The sequence below is a fragment of the Drosophila busckii genome, chromosome 2R, assembly GCF_011750605.1.
Source record: "Drosophila busckii strain San Diego stock center, stock number 13000-0081.31 chromosome 2R, ASM1175060v1, whole genome shotgun sequence".
NCBI classification, from domain to species: Eukaryota; Metazoa; Arthropoda; class Insecta; order Diptera; family Drosophilidae; genus Drosophila; species Drosophila busckii.
In genome coordinates this window covers 6,286,635-6,309,706 of record NC_046605.1, presented here as the reverse complement: position 1 = coordinate 6,309,706, position 23,072 = coordinate 6,286,635, and the positions used below count along the sequence as shown (strand labels likewise).

Sequence of the window (23,072 nt, the reverse complement as noted above, 5' to 3'; positions counted from 1 at the left end):
CCAAGGCGCAATCTAGGCTGGCAGCCTGCTTAGTTTAGCAACCAAGATCAAGCTGCCTTAGTTGTTTATGTTTGAGCTGCAGTTCTATAAAAAAGCAGCTCATATAATATGCTAAAGACTTAAGTTTAATGTTAAATAAATGCTTAAAGTATATACATCAAACTAGTGTTTAATAATTTGCTTAAAATAACTTTAAAGTATTTTTAAAAAATATTTGTTAAGTGCAATTTAAGTCTTGTTATTCCAAAGACATTATTACTGCTTTGTGTCTATAACACAAACCAAAACTAAAATGATATCAAATTAAATTAAATTGTTAATTTAAATTTACACTTTATATATTTTTAGAACAAATTTAGTAAGCAACATTTGTTATTGTTGCGGCTAGAAACTTGATGCATAATATTTGTAAGTGTAATAAATAAAATATTTGTAATAAGCAAGTTAATAGCTTAAATAAAAAGAAATAATTTTTAGCTATTTTTAAAATTACAATTTTAAAAAAGTTTAAGTCTTTTTGCATTTAATTCTATGATTTTATCTGCTCTTTATTACTTATATTAAGACTCTTGGCTGCTGCATATAAACATTTAAATTATTATACAGCCTATTGTGGTATTTCAACTGAAGCCAAGTGCTGGCTTTATAATGGGTCAGGATTATAGTTTTATGAGCACGGCTTGAATTTCAACAGATCCGTTTAATCAATGAATCCTTTAAGCCACAGACAACCGCTTCCCGTTTAACACGCTGCTTAAGCGAAAGGATTCTTCATTGAGCGGGGTTTGCATTATGCTGAATGAAAAGCAAGATGCATATAAAATAAAAACGGAAATCAGCAAATAGTGAGCTATAAATGGCCGCTCTAGGCGCTCAGGTAGAAGCAAAGACTTGGCTGTGATTTGTTGCCTTAAATTGAGAGCGTGTGTGTGTAGCTGTGTGTGTGTGTAGAAAGGGAGGGCGAGCGTGTGTGTAAATAGCAAACAAGCGCACGTTTAGTTTTAATGAGTGCAATTTATGAAATAAATAAAATTAATCAGCAAACATAGTTGCAGTAGCTAAAGTAAAGAGGCAGCGGGTGAACAAACAGAACTAAAGAGCGTCAGCCACTCTCAATGAGAGCGAGAGCGAGAGAGCGTGTCCGCCCCTATGCTACCTGTACACACACACACAGAGAGAGGCAGAGAGCATTTCAGTGCTGGGGGTAAACTACCCTGCGCAAGCGAGACAGCTAATAGCAAGGATATATGGACGCTCGCCTCGCCCATTTCACTTGCCGCCTTGCAGCTTGTGGCACGACGTATTTAATGCCTCTGTGCCACACTTAACGAGCTCAGTCGGTGGTTGTTGATCGCTACGAGCGTTACGTGTTCCCAAAATTCGTTACACACACACACCGCAGTGCGCTCAAATAAAATAACAATTAATTTATTAATAAATTAAATAATTTAGTGCGTGCGCGTTTGCAAATTTAATTGTGTTAATTAAAAGTTTTAATTTAAAGTTTGCGCCGCTGTGTTATGCTTTAGTCCAACTGCTAGCTACAGTCAAGCTGCACTAAAAGCCACAGGCCAACTTAAGCAACAACTGCTGGTTGTTGTTTCCAAACGCGTGTTTAAGCTATGATGACCACAACAACAAATCATTCCATCATGCCACCAGCCATGCGTCCAGTTCAAGAGAGTCCCGTTTCGCGACCACGCGCCGTCTACAGCATCGATCAGATCTTGGGTACTCAGCATCAGTCCAAGCGAAGCGGTAAGTTGAAAGTTTTTATACATAAATTAATTGCCGACGGCGATCAGTTGGAGCTGCAAAAAAAGCTAAAAATATAGAAAAGTCATAGAAGCAATTACTATAATTTAAAAATGAATTTAAAGGTTTTTAATGCTGTTAAAAGCAGAAGCAAACTATAATTATCTTTTTTAGCAGCACCCAGTGTTGATGCTTGTATTTTAATTTAAAAGGCTCTGGAGATAAAGTTTGATAGAATCTTTCAATTCTTATGTAAAGCTAAAATTCAAATTCATAGCGTCGATGTCGACTATAGTTATTGAATAAATAAATTTACATATATTAAATATCTTATGGCATTAATTTAGAAATAAGTATAGATAGATACATAGATATTTGTTAGACATTTTATTATTATTTTCTTAATAATCGAACTGCAACTTAGATTTGTTGATAGTTTAAATCCCAATAACATTTCCTTTCAATACTCAGTTTCTTAGCTATGAATTCAAATCAAAACAATTTATGTCATGTGTTTATTTAAAAGGAAACCACATGCCACAGTCTAAAAATTATTTAATTTCAAAGGCTAGTTTGAGCCTTAAATGTGACAAACAAGCTCCAATGGGCAACCACATCAAAGTTGGAAGCCTTTTGACACTGATGCATATGCAAATGAGTAGCAAGTAAACAGCTCTATATATAGTTTTTGCCTAGACGACAAGGACGATAAACAACTGTTCGCACATTTTTGGGGAGCGTTGTGTTCGCATGTTGTGGGCGTGGCTCGATGTCATGCTGTGTGCAATGCTGGCAAAGAAACTAAATATGAAATCGCTGCAGCGCAGCAAATCAAAACATATCACGTTATTGATAGCAATAGAGCCTGTAGGCAGTTTGGGTAATGAGACGCTTTTTGCATCATTAGACCCATAATTAGATTGAGATTGGGCACCCAGTGCTGGCCCTGGCTGTTGCAACGTGTAGTCTGCACCGCAGGACACTCGAAATCGCTGGCATATCCTGCGCGTAATTTGATGCGTAATTAGACGCCACAACAAGCGGCCTGAAAACTGTTGCAAAATATTCTTGCTGTCCCGCTGTGTGGCAAGCACTGCGACGTTATTGTGATACAGATTTTTTCTATATTAATTTGAGGTTCATTAAATTTTGATTACATGTTGGGCCAAGGGCGTGTGAAAGTATCAAAAGGGGTAGCTTGAGTTTCATAAATTGAAACTGTAGCCAAAGCGCAAATGTTGCTTAAAATTATTATATTATTGATTGCCAAATCGCATCAGCAATACGCACACACAATAGTCGCTGCGTCTGTTGGGGTTAGTTTGGCAAAAGCTTTGAATTCAGGATATTACCACTTCACTTAACAATTCAATGAATTTGATTTTTCAACACGACAGCAGCTGTTGGCTTGACTTGCAAACACTTGAGTTTTATATTTTGGCATTGCTTTGCAGATACGCCCAATGAGCTGCATATTACGCATACGCAGCATATGCATCATTTACATCATAACAGCCATAACTTGCAGCAGCAGCAGCAACAACAACAGCAGCAGCAACAGCAGCAATTGCTAGCCAAGCGCGAAGATTCACCTACGAATACAGAAAGTGGCCTGGATGTGGATAACGATGATGAGCTCAGCTCCAGCCTGAATAATGGCCATGATATGGGCGATATGGAGCGACCGCGTAAAGTGCGCAGGTAAGCAAAGCCGCTTAGCAGCTTACACATTGTTAGCCAACTAACCCTCGCCTTTGTTTTTGTTTTTGTTTATTGTTAAATTGCAGATCGCGCACAACATTTACAACATTTCAATTGCATCAATTGGAGCGCGCCTTTGAGAAAACGCAATATCCGGATGTGTTCACAAGGGAGGATCTGGCAATGCGACTGGATCTAAGCGAAGCACGCGTGCAGGTATATATCTATATATAGCTATATGGCGTTTGTATTTGCCGGCAATTAATTACGGCTTAAGCATTTAAAGCTAAGCAGCTTACAAGTTGTTAATTGGCCAGCGAGCGAGCGAGCGAGCGTTTTTTATCGCAATCAGCGCGCCTAATTTGTAAATAGTCTTTGCAACACTTTAACTCCCAGGGTGTGTATTTCTATACCCATTTCTATATCCATTTGGGGGTTGCTTAAAAGTACATTAGCTATTTGTGATTTGCTGTATGATTAGATTGTGTGTGTCCTTGTTGTCCTCGTTGTGCTGCTGCTGTTGTTGTTGGTGTTGGTATTTTTATTAACTCTACTTTTGGGTAAACAATCAAAGTGGCTTTGGGTGCGTTGCACACGCGGTATGCTTAACACACGACTAAACATGTAATTTACCCCTCGCAGCCCTCGCAGGGCCTCGCACTACGCTTTGCACTTCATGCACAATTTGATTTCAGTTGAAATGCTTTCAAGCACTTGAGTGTTTCATACTCGCTTTTTTTTATGTTGTTTGCCCTCTTTCTGTTTTGTGTATTTTTTGTTGATTGAGCATGTTGACAGTTGATACAAACAAAATGCAAAACAACTTGACCTAAGCGCCCAGGCCAGGATTATTTGTGCTCTCTCTCGCTTTGGAAACTGTTACGCTTTAACGTTTTGTGTATCCGTTTGGCAGATTAAGCGTAATTGGTCATTGATACACATACGCTACGTTAGCTCATAGATTTCAAGTGTGTGTGTGTGTGAGTGTTTGCTTTTTTTTTTATTTTTACTTGCGCATTTGTTTCATCGAAGGGTTGAGCTAAGCATGCAATTATTTTGGGATTTTCAGTCAGTCAAGTAAGCTAAGCCACTGACGCTTTTTATTTTGCAATTTGCAATGGCATTTTTTGCAAAATATTTAGTTGACACATGCTCGACGGATATCCGCCCAAAAAGGCAAAAGTTGAGACCGCATTATAATTGCGCTACTAACAATTAAAATTGCACACACATACACACACACACATACACATTAAATGTGGCTCATGTGGGGTTGGCAGGCAGACAGCAGAATAATTGGCAGCAATTATAGCTAGGAAATCGTTGCTAATTTACTACTCGCCTCGTTGCACGCATTGTTGCCACACAGTTGTGTGTGTGTGTGTGTGTGTGTGTGTCTTAAATGCAGTGTGTCTATAATTGCGCCAACTCTTGCTAGCAGTTGTCAAGTGATTTCAATTTACAAACAATTAATTTTCTTAATACGGCTACGAACCCAAAGACAGCACAGACAAGCACTTGCGTCTTCTCTACAAGCGTCTGCAAATGCCAGCGGAAGTGAAGCCACCCACCCAACCAACCAGTCAGTCCCACACACACACAGTCAAGTGTCAAAAATGCATAAGACACCCTTACAATTCAATTGTTCTCGCTCTCTTTCTCTTGTGCTGCTGCTGTCCATGGCAAATCAGAGTAGCACACTTCCGATTGGATGCCATTGTATTTGCCAACGACTGCGTTGAAGACTCAGCTGCATGGACCTCAGTGCTTAAGCTCGGTTTGAGCATTTGCATACACAGCAAAAAATTGCAATCGAATTTGCGCTTACAAATTATTTTCTATGCACATTTTCATAGCAATCTCTTTTTATTTATACGATTTGTTTCATTTGACTTGCTCTCTTTGTTTGCATGCCAACTTTTTGCGCAGTGTACTAACTTCTAACTCTGCTCTCTTTTGCTTGCAGGTTTGGTTCCAGAATCGACGCGCTAAATGGCGCAAACGTGAGAAGTTTATGAATCAGGACAAGTCTGGCTATATGCTGCCCGATCAAGGTAAGCATTTGATTTGTTACAACAATTCTCGCCAATTACCAAATTACGTGTGCAACATAATTACATGGCTAACTCACCACCCACTTTCTCTCTCTGCCCACTTGCAGGTCTGCCTGAGTTTCCGCTGGGCATACCGCTGCCGCCGCACGCACTTTCCGGCCATCCGGCTGCGCTGCCCGCCGAATTTTGGCCGCCACACTTTGCCTTGCATCAGCACTTCAATCCGAGCCTGCTGCCGCAGCAGTTGATGCCACCCCACTACAAGCTGCCCAACTTCCATACGCTGCTGTCCCAGTACATGGGTCTGAGCAATTTGAATGGCATCTTCGGCGCCGGCGCCGCTGCAGCTGCAGCTGCTGCTGCCAACGGTTGCAATTCGGCTGCTGCTGTTGCCGCCGCCGCTGCTGCCGGCTATCCGCAGAACCTGTCGCTGCATCCTTCGTCGGCGCAGGTCAGCCCGCCTTGCAGCAACAGCAGTCCACGCGAAAGTCCCAACAACTTGGCGCCACATCCACTGCACTCGCTGCCGCATGCGGCTACAACGCTGATCTCTGGTGATCTGACGCTCACATCGACAGCCGCGCACTCGCCCCGCAGCGCCACTGGCGGCAGCAGCAATGCCTCCACACCCGTCTCGGTGGTCACCAAGGGCGAAGACTGAAGAGCCCACCAGTCTGGCTTGGCCAAGCGCTGGCTCTGTGTATATTATTAGCGTTAGTGTCTAGTTATGGCCAAATGTACTTAAGTCTTGAATATATAATTCATAGCCTAGCAAGTAATTAACATTTAATTCGCTACAGCAAAGTGTCATCTAAACTAAACACCAATTGTATAAATTAAACATAACAACTAAGCAAATAAAATTAATATATATAAAAGAAAAAGCGAAATGTGTTTTTAATGATGAAATAAACAATGGAAAACTTACAGGAATTGTAGCTCAAAAAATTATTGAAGCATTCTTAGACTCATCAGATGGAGATATGAATGTAATTTGGGGAATTAACAGCAGCTCATAGTTACTGCTTAGATACTTTCTATACTATTTTGAATAAAATAACAGTTAATGTCTTAGATTATTCGCAAGCATTTCAATTAATTTTGTACTTGAATGGATTAAAATTAAACCTCAATCTGAATCACTTGAATTTATTAGTGATTTAATTCTAGCAAAAATAAAAGGCAAAAATATTACTAATTTATTGATCAGCTGCAAATTTTAAGCCAACAGAAATACTATAAAAAATAGATTTACAATTTAAGAAAATTGAGCTATTTATTTTCAAATCTAACGCGCCATTTCCACCTTTGACGCATTGATTTTCTCTATTGAAACTATTTGCTATTAAATTGTTTTTACCGTGCCTGCAGTTCGTTGATCAATTGCAGCATCACTTGCATTAGAAATTAATTTGCAACTGAAGCGCAAAATTAAGAAACTATAAAAGGTAAATTGTTGGCCCAAAATGTTGCAAGCAAAGCCGTCGACCTTTTCTTTTTGTTTTGTATTTGTTTGTTTGATGCAGAGCGACGAGTCAATGAAAATGATCTTTGTTGCCAACCCTCGGCTAAATAAAATAATAATCTTGATATTATGTCAAATTGCAAGCCAAAAGGAAATGTTGCACACACACACAAACACAATCATATGTGATGAATAGAGCCTGAGAGCAGCAACTCGAAAGTCTCGAAGTCGTTTGTTGAAGAGAAATCCTATTGTAAGACGGCAGACAGCAGCGGAAACAGCAGCAGCAGCAGCTAGAGCAGCAAAGGCTCTATAAAGGATGTGAGCTAAAGGATTTTGCACAGATTTTTGAGCAATGGCTGCGTTTGCTTTTGTGCTGAGGCCGCATGCAGCGTTAAATGCTATATTGATGTCTCGTAATTTGTGCCATAATTACTTTTTAATAATTCTGCACTGTGCTGATCACAGCAGGGCACAGCAGGCCGAGCGAATCCTGCGCGAGTGTGCGCGCTCTCAAATTTAATAAACTCGCCACATTGAGTTGCAGCTACGCTGCTTCATATTTGATTACACTTAAGAGTTTCGTCGCTGGCTGTGAGGTCAAAATTAAATTCTTTGCACAAATAAAAGCAACATCATCATCATTAAAATGCACAAATAAAAAGCAGGCTTAACGGATTTGTCACTGACAAATTCGAAAAGTTGAGAGTCTCTTATATAATGCAGCTTGGTCCTCAGTGGGAATCAGCAGCAGAGTCAGAGTCAGCATCAGAGCCAGAGTCAGCATCAAGCGTTGTCAAAGCTGCTTTCATAAAACTCATATGCAAATGCCTGTGACTGACTGTGGGCGTGTGTGGGTGGGTGGGTGGTCCCTTTGAGTGTGGCCACAAGGACAAACCGACTGCGGCTACTCTATTTGTTACACAGAATTGTTGACAGTCCAAGCAAATTGCTCGACTTATTTGTAGTGAAAAAAAAAAAAACAATTTGAGCAAAAATGGAATTTCAAAATAACAAACGTTCGTTGGAAATATAAATATAGTAAAAATATTATAAATAAATGCAGTTATATTGAATGATATATATTTTATGCACAGCTCAAGCTACAGCGCATTGCATATTCGTCGAAGCTCAAGTTTTATTCATCTTGTTTTCTATCAACGAAAATTCAATAAGTTGAAGTAGATCTTTTATTTGTGGCAAGTGTTTGGCCAAGCAACGGGTGCGGGCTCAAGGGCATTGGAGCGAGCCCAAAAAGGTAGCTGAGGCGCAGTCCAAACAACATTATTTCGGGCCCAACTGAGTGTCCTTGTCGCTCACTCTCTCGCCCTCTCTTTCTCTCTGTGTGTGTGTGTGTGTGTGTTGAAGGAATTTTCATTCAGTGTGCAAATGCAGCATCACTCTGCGGGCTATAAATATATGAAATTTATCAAGTGGCCTTTTGAGTTTCGTATTTTGTGGCTCTATAAAATTGAGTGTTGAGTGTATTTTTTGTCTCGCTCTCGCTTTGTGGCACAGTCTGTATTTGCATGCAGCTCAGCGCAATAGCGTATTTCACCTTGTAGCTGTATGTGTGTGTGTGTGTGTGTATATCAAACATAATCAAGCACATTGCCATTTTTTTATTTGTTGCTGCTTGCAGTTTTTTTTTTGTGGCAGCCTCTTCAGCATAACGAACAATGAAAATGAAAATCAATTTCGGCATGACACTTGAGCTCGAGCGCATTAAAATGGCAACAGTTACAGCAACGCCCAGTGGGTGGGCGTGGCAGTCTTGTACTTGAAAGACTGGCTACATTCTCTCTCGCTCTATATATAGTAATATATATATATGCATTTGTATTTTAATGGCAACGTAATGAGGCGCAACTGTTGATGCCGCCCGTAGTCGACAATGTTGGCAGCTGAATACAACGGTAATTAAACAAGTTAAATCCGCTCAACAGCTGCTCAAGTCAGTTGCTCATGCTGCGTTGCAAGTACTTACCACAGCATTTTCATATTTCATTTCATTTCATTTTGGTTGCAACATCATTATCATCATCATCATTCCCCAGCAGTGTGAGCAGTGTGCACTTAAAAAATTATTTAATTCATCAAAAAGTTGTCAGCGCAATAATTATGTCAGCTTGTGTACGCTCTCGCTCTCACAGACAGACTGTGTGTGTGTGTGTGTGAAATAGTCGCTAATGAGCGCCATTTTGTTGGCGTAGGCGTAGGCGCAACGCATAATTACTGTAATTTGTGCCGACTTGAGACACTGCCGCCTTCTTCAAGTTGGCAAGCCTCAAGTATCGCATGACAGGACTTTGTTCATAGATCGCCGATCACACCGCAACATGCAATTGCTGCAATTGCAACAATTTCCGACAGGATACACATACCTTAAGCATCTTGGCGACAGTCGATCAACAACAATGTAATTCAATACGCTTGTGGCCCATTTTTCAAAGCGACTCGAGCCGACGGCGACGGCGACTGAAGTTTTCCTTTTCTGCTGACTTCAATGCGCTAAGCTGTGCCAGCAGCTGACTCTGATCCTCGAGTGTCGAGTCCTTAAGTGTCCTCTCTTGCTCTTGGTCGCTCTGTGTTGTGATTAAAGTATGAGCAGCAGCCCCGTTGCTTTTGTTTATAATGGTTTCATGCCTGATTACATACGCATTTGTTTTTTTGCGCCCAACGCTCAGCTCATCTCAGCTCAGGTAGCCATTGAGCTGGGTCAAGTACAGCTGCTGCCAGGACTGAGACTGTGCAATTGTGCAGTTAATTGTTGTCCTCATTAGCCAATGGTCGCCTCTGCACACACACAATGAGCTCCAGCTAGCCACCAGGACAAGATAGTTTTCGTTTAATTGACGACATTTTTCAATTGCCAATTGCCATTTTTATTTTTCTTTTATTCTTTGTGTATTAGATTACAAATACTTGATTAGCTATTTAGTTACCAATTCGCTGTCTTTTGAGATTTGCATTTATTTTAGAATATTTAGCTATGAAAATGAAGTTAAATATAAAAGAAACTTTATGTTGAATTTTAAAGAATTAAAGTAGTGAGCTTAACATTTTTTGTTTTAATGTAAATTTGCGCTGCTTTGTGAATTTCTTTCTAACTACTTTTGTTTACTATTTGCTTTAATATGAGTTTCCTTTTTTGAAATCAAGCAACCGCGATGCGATTTATTTAATAGCCTGCATGTCAAATAGTCACTCGGCCCAATGAGCTCTATTTATAATGATAATAAATTAAATAAACAAACAAATATATCAAAATGCATGCGCTAAAGCACAGCAAATAAAAAACAAGAGAGAAAAATACTATTAAATTAAGTTAATCAAAGGTGTGCGCTGTGAAATTGAGCAGCTGTTGTCCTGTTTGCATATACACCTTACTCCGCATTCAAAGCACAACCACAGGCTCATAAATAATATTAATAAAAATATATATGCATGTGCATATAGAAAAAAGGAAATAGTGAAAAAAAAGCGAGCGAGCCTCGAGTGCTGCGAGTGTTTGTTGCGAGAGGGTTGTCATTGCTATTAAACTTTGTTTACATTTTGTTTATTAAACGACGCGGAAAACTAGTGACAAGCACACATAGCGACAAAGTCGAGCGATATATACTAGAGTGTGCGCTATATAGGGCGGGGTGTTATAAACTAAACAAGTCACACCTGACTGAGAATTCGTTACCCTCGAGGGGCGAGGGCGAGAGCTGCTGGCAAAAGAAAAGCGCGTTGTTGGCAATGAGACTCTATTTGATTTTAATTAAATTTCCGTAACTTTATCACAATTTGTGTTTGCTGGCATGCATATATATGTGTAGTAGTCTTAACCCCTTGTTGCCCGCACATTGCGTGTGGTGTGCGCTGTCAACTGTCTCGACTGACTGTTTGTTTGTTTTGGGCCAAGTTTATTATTATTTTGCACGACAGGTGTTGGCTTAGAATTTATATAAACGCTCCAGACTGCCTCTGCCCTCTGCCTGGCCCAGTTCGCTGCAGGACTCGTGTATGTTGGCCAACTGTTGCAGCAGCTGATTGGCATGCGCCAACTGCGTGTGCTCTGTCAATGTTACAAATATTTAGCCAACCAGCCATCAATAAAATCAATATACAAGCATATAACTTACCCATGGCTGTGGATATATCCATTATGTTGGGCCTGCCACACCAATCGTCCTTGGGCGCTGACATTTTATTTAGCTCTGAGAACTGAGACCTGAAACTGAAACTGAGCCTGTGACTGAGTCGAGCTAACTATTGATTTGTCGCTATGTTCACAGCTTACAGTCAAAAAGTCAAAGCCAACTGTAGCTCTAGGTCAACATTCAGCTGAGTTAATGCCCAATTATTACGGCTGATTTATTCAATTGAATGGCATAAGTGCCTGCTAATCGTTTCATTTCCATTTCCCAACAGCTCGAACGCACAAAATTCAGCAAGCACATCAAACAAAATTGACAACAATTGTAGCTTTGTGCTTATTGTCCTGTCTGCACTTTGTGCTCTCTCGCTGTCGTCGTCGTCGTCGCTGCTGCTTATTCACGCTAACTGCGGAAGCCGGAAACGCGCCGCAAATTGCAAAGTTTGAGCAGCGAACGCCCGGCTCGCTCTCAACTCGAGCAAATTAATTTTATTTTACTTTATTTTTTTTTTCATTTTGTCAGCAAGCGTCTGCGCCTTTTGCGTAGGCATGACAAAATGCCATTGATGAACTGACTTTGACAGCAATTTGCTTTTTTGCGCTATTCGCATTATGCGACGATTATAATAAATGCGAATTTCCTTAGCCATTTCCTTAGATTGTGGCATCTTACAAAAAAGGACAAGAGTTTTAACACTTGTGGGAAAAGATGTTACATCAGACTATGGAGTACCATATAATAAAATCAAATTGGCTAGAAATTTTATGAAAAGTGGGAGGAATAAATTAGATGACGTCTTAGTGGACTTAGTCCTTTTATAGATTTGCTTTACACTGACTATGATATATCAGATCTTTGCTTTAATCTTGCCTCAGTATATGACAATTATATATTGAAAGCAAAAATTGATGCTGACAATATTTTATAGTTAAGATGTGCATTTAATTTTATAACATAAGTCAAAAGTATTTTATACAACGTACATTTTTTTATTAGTTCTTAAATATTTAATTAGCATTTCTATTTGCCCTTAAACTCGAAGTAAAAATATTTCCAACTAATATTTGAATTGATAGTAAATATTTTTTAATTGAAAACCGAAAAAATTACATACAAATAAATAAAATCATAAAATATATTACTAATATATTAAAATTTAAGTATTTTAAAAATATTTAACTTATATTTCTATCAACATTTAAGCGCATTGCATCTCATTAAATTTTGTAAAATTCGAATTTCTACTGCGCTTGCTGCTTTTATTTCGCTCATATTAATTTCTATAGCTGTCCACACTCATAAAATTCATATTTGAGTGAACGAAGCCATTTTGTGTGTTTCTGCTTGGCTGCTGCAATGCTAACGGCAAAAACTTGTTATTAGCGCTGCCATAATGCATGTCCTTTCAAGGACACACGCATGCAGACACACACAAACAGTGCCGCACATAAGTATGCGCACAAAACATTTGAAATTCAAGTGTCAAAGCACTTGAAAAATATACAAACTGAATAGACCACTGGCGAAAGTGAGAGAGAGAGCGAGTGGGAAATGAATTTGCCATTTGTGAGAAATTAGCAAGCATTTAGAGTTAAATCAGGCGCATAATTATACGCATTGATCACACGTGTGTGTAAGTCTGTGTGCGTACACAGGTATTAACGGTCAGGCGAAAAGGTACAGCACAAAAGGATATGCGTTTGGTTGTGTGTGTGCGTGTGTGTGGGACTTTTGGGCAAATTGTTGCAAATCTTTTGGCACTCTTTGATGCTGTTCTCACCTTTGCCGCCTTGTGTGAAAGCCGCCAATGTGTGACGGCTTATTTAAATTACAGTCTAGCTGTTAAATAGACGCATTAGCAACACTAATTTGTGGGCATTCACACACACACACACACATATACTTACACTCTATATGAAGTATGCTTAGCCATAATTTGGCTAAAAAGAAAAACTATTCAAGTGGCCTAAGATGTTAAAACAAGTTGCACTTGAGTCGTTTAACAAATTGTTGCTGAGTTTTGTGATTTGCAAAACGAATCGCATGGCTCAGGGGTCAAAGCTAAAGCCAACCCCCAAAATGCAAAGCGCGTTGCATGCAACCCCATCGATTAGAGTCAATTAGCGCGCAATTTATAATGGCATTTGCCACCTACCCCTACCCACCCATTTAATTGCTTTAAAGTCAGAGCAAAAATTTGCACATAAATTGCGTAAAGTGCAATCTTTTTTTTTTTCATACATAACACGTTTACACAACGAGCACCAGCACCACCAACAGTTGTTGCCAGTTGCTATACGCACACTAACAAAGGGCAATCACCCCCATCAGCAGCAGCAGCAGCAGCAGCAGCAGCAGCGCAGCGTGTCAGCAGCCCCTTTTTTTTTCTATAGAGCTCTCAGGCTCGTCTCTGATTCCTTACACTCATATTTGGTCAACGCACATTGTCAGCCCAATTTCACACAAAAAATGCAATCAAATGTGACGCTTTTTATTATTCTTGTGTATATCTCCATATTGAGGAGTGGGGGACAAATTGAAATCAATCAAATTAAATTGCCTGCAATCGGTTCAAACGTTGCTGAGCAAAAAATCTCAAATGCAGTTATTGCAATTGCTATATGCCTATATTTTTTATCAAGAGTAAGCCTTTATTTAATCGGGTAGTTTCTGTCATACTTTATATATAGCACATGTCGTTAATCTCGTGAGAATCAAAGCATACTTTTTGCTGTTGAAATTTCTAACAATTAGATATATAAATGATTGAAGTATCAGCAATATTTAAATTTTAAGACATTGTCTAGTAAATTTTTAACTGTGATTTAATGCGCACGATTTGGTTACTACAACTATAATTTAGTATTTAGTGCATTGATGCGGGCTCAAACGAATTTTAAATTAAATGAAATGAATATGTTTTTTATGCTTTATATTTATTTTGAATGTAATGAATGCAATGTCCAGAACGTTCTTTACTCTATGTTTTCCAACTAACGAATATTCTGTTCAACTGAATCTGCTTGCACTACATTGAGCTGTAACTTCTTATTGAATGTTAAGCTGCTGCTGTGAATCGAAACTTTTTTATCTGTACAACTGCTTAATTATTTTCAAAATGTTTGCTGCACATAATTTTATTAAACTTATATACACAGTTCTTAAGCTTGCATAAACGAGGGATTCTTTTTTTTACAAGTCTCGCCAGCACTTGCATACGCTTGACTGAGTTTGCGAGCTTCAAAAATTATTTGGTGGCATCGATATATAATTGAAGTGAAAACAATGTGTGTGCGCTGGCGTGTGTGTGTGTGTGTGTGTGTGTGAGGCGGTCGCAAAAGCTTCTTGAGGAACTTTGATGCCTGATGCCCTCATTGTACTAATTGACCATATGGGACGTACTTGAGTTCGTCAGCGTATAGAGGAGTTTAGTGTACTCTCTACCGCATTTTATTATGATGTATATCAAATCGAATTTGTATGGAAATTATAAGTACTGAAAATTGCATTATTTTCGACGTGATTATTTATTGTGTGCGTGTTTATTTTTGTTTTTGTGCAAATTGATTAGTGGGCCGGTCTGGCTTTGGGGTGGTTCTGCATTTTGTTTCTGGGTTTGGCTTTGGCCTTTGACTATGACTTTGCCTTTTGCATTGTTGTGCAGCGCGCTGTAAAGTGATTCGCTTGAGAAATAAGTTATTTAAAAAATAAATATGCAAAAGCGAGCATACGCGACTTAAGAGTGCGCTGTAAGCAAATGTAATTGGTGCCAGCACATTTGTTGTTAGCTAGCAAACTAAAAGACGCTTTTTGCTTTTCGTACAGAGTCTAAGCATGCAGCAAAAAGAATAATTTAAGTAGACTGTCCAATACACTGTTGAGTTGGCTGCTTGCCACAAGCAACAAACTATTAATTGTGCAACTTGGCTGGGCTGGCTGACGGCTGTGTCATGTATGCACTCGAAAAATGCATTTCATTCATAAAGATCGAGTTTTAATTAAACGCCTTGTTGGCTAATTGTCGCTGCAAACATTTGTTGCTCTTCTTGCCTGCAATTGATCAAGCTGCCAGCCAGTTGGCAACTTGCTAATTTGTAATGCGCTGCATTTGGTGCATGATATTGTTGCTAATTTAGCAAATCTGTTCACATAATTGACGTTGACAGTTTGGTTATTACCCTGGGCGTTATAAATGTGAAGAAGGTATGCTCTAGCTTAGCCTTCGCACTATTTGTGCTTTGATCTTTGCTGGTTATTTTTAAGCTGTTCGATTTGCTAAGCTATGTGCGTCATAATATATCGAGTTACTCTGCGTGTAAACATTGACTATGGCATGAAGAAAATTTTGTGTATGTCTGAATTTTGTTTTGTCGGCTAAAAATAAAATATTTAAACTTTTCTGTGTATACAAAGAATTTCGAAAATATTTTTGGCTGCCAAAGCTTTCAACTAACTATTGCTCAAGCATTTGGAAATATGAAACGTCTGGAGCCAGAGCTTTCCTATATATAGCAGACATCCATAGTACTTGCTATATGTACGGCAGCCTCTATTAGATAATGCCAGCCAGCCACCTTGATATGCAACCCATATACGAAATACATACAAAATTTAAATCTAAAAAAATCATTTTTTATTTATATAAATAATTATAAATTTGCATTTAATTAAAATTACATTCATGCGATCATTTCATAAAATTATATTTCGTAACAATAGACCCCAGTGGCTATTGCGGATGTTATATACAAAATCGAGGAAAGAGCTGTTATTTTTTCTTTTTTATAAAACAATCGTTAACATTGATGAAAACACAAAATAAACAATTTTAAATTTAAGGGGTATCGTTTTCATTTTCTTAGTGTTCAGTCAGTACAAAAAATAATCTGGAACCAAGGATGACACATTGGTCTGATGACATTTAACATGATGTTGTTGTTGTTTTTTGTTGTTGTTGTTGTTGTTGGTGTTGGTGTTTAAGTGCACACAGACACAGCAAACCAAGCAGCACCACCATAGTAGCGATGTGGCCTGGTGTGTTATGTAAGTGCTGGAGATGATCGAAATGCTTAGAAGCACTTGCGGTGGACAATGCCGGGGCCGGACTCGTCGTATTCTTCCTTGGAGATCCACATCTGCTGGAAGGTAGACAGGGAAGCCAAGATGGAGCCACCGATCCAGACGGAGTATTTGCGCTCTGGGGGAGCAATGATCTTGATCTTGATGGTGGATGGGGCCAGGGAGGTGATTTCCTTCTGCATGCGATCGGCAATACCGGGGTACATGGTGGTGCCACCAGACATGACAATGTTGGCATACAGATCCTTACGGATATCCACATCGCACTTCATGATGGAGTTGTAGACGGTCTCGTGGATACCGCACGATTCCATACCCAAGAATGAGGGCTGGAACAGGGACTCTGGGCAGCGGAAACGCTCGTTGCCGATGGTGATCACCTGACCGTCGGGAAGTTCATAGGACTTCTCCAGGGAGGTGGAGGCAGCAGCGGTGGCCATCTCCTGCTCGAAGTCGAGGGCGACATAGCACAGCTTCTCCTTGATGTCACGCACGATTTCACGCTCAGCGGTGGTGGTGAAAGAGTAGCCACGCTCGGTGAGGATCTTCATCAGGTAGTCGGTCAAATCGCGACCAGCCAAATCCAGACGGAGGATGGCATGGGGCAGGGCATAACCTTCATAGATGGGCACGGTGTGGGAGACACCATCACCGGAGTCCAAGACAATACCGGTGGTACGGCCGGAGGCGTACAGGGAGAGCACAGCCTGGATGGCGACATACATGGCTGGGGAGTTGAAGGTCTCAAACATGATCTGGGTCATCTTCTCACGGTTAGCCTTGGGGTTCAGGGGGGCTTCAGTCAGCAGGACTGGGTGCTCCTCTGGGGCCACACGCAGCTCATTGTAGAAGGTGTGATGCCAGATCTTCTCCATATCATCCCAGTTGGTGATGATACCGTGCTCAATGGGGTACTTCAGGGTGAGGATACCTCTCTTGGACTGAGCCTCATCACCGACATACGAGTCCTTCTGTCCCATACCGACCATCACACCCTGATGGCGTGGACGACCAACAATGGAGGGGAAGACGGCACGGGGTGCGTCATCACCGGCGAAACCGGCCTTGCACATGCCGGAGCCTGCATAGCAAACAAAAAATAATAACACACGTTAGTCGCACACACTTGGAAAATCAAATCAGAGTGGCCCTGAATCAAATGGAGACTGTACTACGAAAAACTAAACGTAGCTGGAAATACCAAGCAAATGGTATGAAAATATTTGAAAAACTTGGCAGTCTAACAAAATCGAAATATGATTTTTAGCAATTGATATGCTGAGAAACATTTTAGTGGTATAAACATAGGAAATTTGCAGATGAATCTTGTGGTTGTTTTTTAATAGAAAATTGTATTGTTAAGAAAGAAAAGCAGGAAATTTGCAGATCAATCTTGTGCTATTTGAAATGGAATTGGTTTTTTTTGAATAGAAAAGTTATTCTTTTCAGAAAGAATTTTTGTATTCTTTGATAAAGAATGTTGAAAATGTAGCAATTGGGAAATGCTTTTGAAGAAATTGTTGCTTGAGGAATATTTAAGTGATTTAATTTTTTAATTTGCACTATTAGCATTTAGCATTGAAGAATTCCTTTCGATTGGAATTTGGGCACTTTAGTAATTTAGCACTGCACTTGAATATCCTTGGCAAATGTAATCCACATATTATGTTAATCCATTTGATTGTAGTATTCGCTATCCAGTATTAGATTGTTTTTTTTCATTTGGTATACGCACCATTGTCTACGACCAAAGCAGCAACCTCATCGTCACACATTTTGTCTGGGTTTTGGTTTGTATTACGGTACCACGGAAGAATAAATTAAGTTTAACGCAATGTGTACGCTTTGGAACACAACTGACTGACTAAAGTATCCCAGCGTTGGTACACGGATTTTATACCAGCTGCAGAAATATCGTTGGCATTCAAGAAATAAAAACAAATTTCAAGCAACGCCACAGATGCTGGCAGCGACGCCAGCGCTCCCTCTCCCCCGCAGTCTAAATGCTAGCAAAGCGTTCCCCAAAAGAAAGAAAGACTCTCACATATACAGGCACACATACACTTGCTCATGGATATCTGCCCACCTTCAGCATAGCAGCAGCAGCAGCAACAGCAGCAGCGGCAGCAAGAGTCGACGTCGACGTCGACGTCGCTGCTGGCGCCTAAAAATAGATCCTTTTCGTAGGGGGGCTGCCTTTGGACAATGTTGCGCCAGAGCGAGAGCGAGCAAGAGAGCGAGAGCGAGCACAACAAAAACAGTTCGGCTGATCGAGCGTGCAGATCGCAATCATGTTCTGTGGACGACGCCCGACGCCCGAAGTCCAAAAGTGCCGTATAAGGCAAGGCTCCAGTCAGCTCTTGCTCTCTCTCGAAAAACACACGCACGCACTCTCGCTCTCTCTCTGTCTCTATCTGAGTTGCGGGTGTATTCAAGTGTATAGCACACACACTTGTAGTTGTATCTGTAGCTGTAGCTGTGTGTTCGTTTTTTTTAGGTCGTGGGGGGATGTTGAAAATGATTTTTAGTTGCTACCCCCTGCCACCGCTGCCACTGCCACTGATCTTGTTTAGCTTTTTTTCACAAATGTTTGTGTGTGTATGTGTGTATACAATATATATTTTGTTGGTATTCATAACTTTTTTGTGTTGTATTCTATGCGTATGTCGTAATAAATTCATTTTCTATTTTCGATTTGTTCATATCTCTAGCTCTCGCGCCAGTTGCTCACATCTCAATTCAATGCTGCGTCTCTTTGGCGCGCACGTTTGCACCTTCAATGAAATTCCAACTGGCCCCACTTCTATTTTTGGTCATATTTCCCATTGCCCACGCCCCAACTCTCGCTCTCGCACTGGCTCTCGCTCTTTCTAGCATTTCTCTTGTAATGAGCATAATTTAACTAATTGTTTATTTACAATTGTAAAATGTTTGGCTGCAACAATCTGTGTCTACTACATGTTGCACTATTTAGTTTTTAGCTCGGCTGGGGGGAGCTTGGCCATACGCTTTCTACGCCTTTGCAGGGTATCCATTTAAATTAGGTTTATAAATTATTTTTAGCTGCAACTAAGTGGGGCATGTTTACGTTTTATGGCATCGCCAGTGTACATCCAATTCTTTTCCACACATATACACAATCACTCCAAGCATTAGGCATACATATGCACATATATATATATTAGCATATTCAGCTTGTTTTGCTACAAGTTTTTACTGCAAAGTAAAAGCGGAGCATACATATGAAAAGATTTATGTCGCAAACGGAACAGCGAGGCCATATGCTTTTTTATTGGCGCTAAAGAAATATAGTTCTATATACTATTTGCTATATACTATTATATATCATGTGCATATAGTATATATGCATTTACAGCAAAGGCTTAAATCCCATGCGCCTGACTCATCCACGTCTAAGGTGTTTCTGATTACAAATTTAGAAAGGTGTTTATTAATAATATTTGCTAAAATTAGTTTTCACAGCAGGAAGAACATTCTTCTACTTCGTTTACGCTCTCAATGCCAAGTCTCATTTAAAAACTATGCAGCATTTTTTTAGCTCTTAACACTTGATTCCATTTATAAACAAAACCTTTGCATCTCATATTTAATTAATTGTTCATATAAATTAGCATTTATGTGAATTTGTACATATGCATTTTATTTCATTTTAAAAGCAATAATAAACATTTACAACATAATATTTCAAAAATGCATATACATGTATATTTATATTTATATTTATATTTATATAGAGCTACAAAAAATTACAAAACAAAAATTATGAATTGATTATGAAATATAATAATATATATTTTATATATATCGAAATATAAAATTTGTTAGAAGAGAAAAAATATTTATTTTACAATAATTTAACCAATGCAGAATTCAAAGCGTTTTATTACAAAAAAGGAGTACAAAATTATTTGATATAGCTGCAATTTATTTATCAAAGAGATATATTACATATAAAATTTCAATAATATTGCATATGACAAAATTGAAAATTAAAAACTGTCAAAGTGTATAGCATATTTTTTTATCAGCTTCGATTTTAATAAATTTAGCTTCAGTTTCGTTTGAATTCTACATTTTCAGCTTGTTTTATTTTTAGCTGACTCACCCCTAATGTTTCGCTAGCAATAAAATATATTTAATCTATTTGTTTGCTAGGCTTGAGCCCAATAGTTGCAGTTAAGCGACCCTTAACTGAAACTGTGTAGCATTTCCAAATGAGCAATCACAGCTCGCGCGGCCTAATCGCAATCAAATCGCATCAAACCAAAGTCCAAACAATGCCTGGAGCTATGAGAATTGCTCTAGAAGTTGGGGAGTTGCCTTGGGCTAAGCTTGTGTTGGTTTTGTTGTGAAAGCGAAAATAAAAGCAAATTGCAAATACATAGATTGTATAAATGGCTAAATCAAAATTTAATAAAACTCAGTCAAATGCGCAATGGGCGTCGCTTGGGTGTCACTCGATTCGAGGAATTTTAATAATGAGGCACGTATCCTGGTCGTCGCTGTCGTTGTAGTCGTCCTTGCTGTTGTTTTAGTGCACGTGCGCCAATTGCCAGCACTAAAGGGATTCATTTGTGAATTATCCAATGCGAGGCTCTGGCTCTGGCGCTGGCTAAAAAACTCAAAGCGAGCCAAACTGAATCACTCGCACCACGTTCCTAAGTAAACAAGCGTTGACGTTCGCCAGAGCAGAGTCGCCTGGTTGACTTGCTGGCTAAGGCTCAGGCGCTGTGCCCAGGCATGGGAATCAACTAAAACAAATTGCAATTGAGCCTGTAACGGCAACATCGGCGGCTGCCTGTTGGGCTGGGTGACAAACTGGGCACCACAACAGAGCAAGAGAGAGCAGAGCACAGATTGAGAGAGAGAGAGAGTGGGAGTTGGGGGATTTCGTTGCGCTGCGCATTTGACAGCTCAAGCGGAATGCACACAGACGACGCCCAAAGCCAAGGCAACAAGCCGTTACATGGGCTGTGGCAAGAGTGTGAATGTTGTCTGTGTTTTTGTCTCCCTGTGTATGTGTGTGTGTGTGCGTTGCCCTTTTCAACTGTGTGTGTGTGTGCGTGTGTTTAGCAGTCAGTCTACCCCCTTAAGCCTCAAATGACGAGAGCGAATTTGCGGAATTTTTATTAAGTTGCCAATTTGGCAGCTACTTTCTGCTTGTTGACAGAGTTCATCAAAGTGCTGCCTCAACCACAGCTTAAGGGTGAGTGTCCAACTATTTTTGCCCCCTCTGCAATTCTCACACTTTGCCCACAATATAGCTCTACATTAATTTCAAATTAGTTTGCCGCAAGCCGAGCGCATTATTGGATTTTCTACCTACTATTTGCCAACTCCGTTTACTCCCCCCACTCCGCCACCTACGCGCATTTGTAAACACGCGTGTGAAACAAACAATGCAATTGATTAAGTGCCAGTGTCCAGTGTCCACTGCTGAAAAGGGGTTAACCACAATCCGCTTTTATTGCTAATTGGCCTAATCGTTGGCATTGTCCACTCCTGTCCACTGCCAACCGCTCGAACCTAAACTCCAGCTGCAATTGCAACTGCAACATCAGCTGCTGCCACTTGGCCGTTGCAAGTAAATCAGGTCAACCACAGCATATTTCGAATCCAACAATTTGATGCCAAATGCATTAATTTGTGTTAATGTGTGAGCGCTTGGAAATTAGAAAACTTCTTCAACCAACTTGCGGGGGTGTTTATGATTTGGAAATTGAGTGCATGGAATTTTATTTTTAGTTGCACACACACACACACACAGACACTTGCATGGAATTCTTTATAGCATAAGCAGAGAATTTTTATTATATTTAGCTTGTATATGTGAGATCATTAATAGAAGAACTAACTGCTTTTGTTGAATAATTAATTTTTTTAAATACCTAAAATTCTAAAAAATATATTCTTAAAAAATATTTAGAGAAAAAATTTTTAAAGGCATATAAAAATATTTAAAAATTAGTGGGAATATTTTTTTTCACATTACATTTCCAACTTCGTTGCATTTACGAATTTTCTATTTGGTTAATAAAGCTTTTGGCAATTTAATGAACAATGTGTAAACTCATAGGATATCATATGTCTATACTCAAAACCCTTTTATACTAAAATTCCAACTTATGTTGCATTGCGCAATTATTTGCTGCACGTGCTGCTTGCAATGATTTTAAAGTCGCAGCAGACAAGTGGTCGAATCATAATCTATAAGCAAAGCCTATAAATACAATTAAGGTGTCTACAATACAAAAGAGAACAGACTTGTGTATCTATATCGAAAATGCGCCCAAAATATATTTGTATATGCGCCACGATTCGCATAATCTATGGAACTGTACGCCTCCAGAGAATGTTAAATATATATAGATTCATGGCATTTGTTCAAGAACAGTATAGAAGTAGAGAAAAAGAAGAGGGAATTATATAGCTAATCGTTTTGTATATAATCAGTATGCGCATTAGCCTATAATTCTATATATTGGGGTGAACAAACATTGCAGCTTAAGACTGTTTACATTTTTATTATTTATAAAATAGTTTTGAATATGAAATTAAATGCCAAATTGTTTATGATTTCTATATATATTTTTGTTTGTTTATCAAGCTCTGAGCACTCCAATTTCAAAACTCATATTGCAATTATTTAAAAAATGCCTTGAATATCAATTCTCTGTGCTATTTTCAATGCTACAGCAAAATCCACTTGATTGCTATATACACTTGGTTCACCTACATTGAATGTTTGTGCGCTCTCTCTTTTCACGATAAGCAAAAGTTGAACAAAAGTGACGCGGACATTTATGGTGCGCGCTAAAACAAAAATTTTTGATTTTCATGTTGTTCTTGCTT

General features: G+C 39.3%; 2 protein-coding genes across 2 annotated transcripts; one reads left to right on the top strand and one right to left on the bottom strand.

The window, feature by feature from the left end:
* The first annotated feature begins 1,622 nt into the window (after positions 1 to 1,622).
* LOC108595631 (retinal homeobox protein Rx-A) lies at positions 1,623 to 6,329 on the top strand. Its single transcript, XM_017980900.1, has 5 exons — positions 1,623 to 1,758; positions 3,210 to 3,456; positions 3,543 to 3,672; positions 5,423 to 5,510; positions 5,618 to 6,329. The coding sequence occupies exons 1-5, from the start codon at positions 1,623 to 1,625 to the stop codon at positions 6,169 to 6,171; spliced, it is 1,155 nt and encodes a 384-aa protein (XP_017836389.1). The 3' UTR covers positions 6,172 to 6,329.
* A 9,801-nt stretch (positions 6,330 to 16,130) lies between these two features.
* LOC108596111 (actin-57B) lies at positions 16,131 to 18,074 on the bottom strand. The gene is made up of 2 exons (XM_017981537.1): positions 17,935 to 18,074; positions 16,131 to 17,280 (listed from the first exon to the last, which is right to left on the bottom strand). The coding sequence occupies exons 1-2, from the start codon at positions 17,972 to 17,974 to the stop codon at positions 16,190 to 16,192; spliced, it is 1,131 nt and encodes a 376-aa protein (XP_017837026.1). The 5' UTR covers positions 17,975 to 18,074; the 3' UTR covers positions 16,131 to 16,189.
* Positions 18,075 to 23,072: the final 4,998 nt, after the last annotated feature.

What these genes read in the sequence shown, in the direction of transcription:
- LOC108595631 (XM_017980900.1), top strand. Translation starts at nt 1,623, where the DNA reads ATGATGACCACAACAACAAATCATTCCATCATGCCACCAGCCATGCGT. An exon ending in GCATCAGTCCAAGCGAAGCG is followed by an intron (nt 1,759 to 3,209) that starts GTAAGTTGAAAG and finishes ATTGCTTTGCAG; the next exon opens with ATACGCCCAATGAGCTGCAT. An exon ending in CGACCGCGTAAAGTGCGCAG is followed by an intron (nt 3,457 to 3,542) that starts GTAAGCAAAGCC and finishes GTTAAATTGCAG; the next exon opens with ATCGCGCACAACATTTACAA.
- LOC108596111 (XM_017981537.1), bottom strand. Translation starts at nt 17,974, where the DNA reads ATGTGTGACGATGAGGTTGCTGCTTTGGTCGTAGACAATG. An exon ending in TGCTTTGGTCGTAGACAATG is followed by an intron (nt 17,281 to 17,934) that starts GTGCGTATACCA and finishes TTTGCTATGCAG; the next exon opens with GCTCCGGCATGTGCAAGGCC.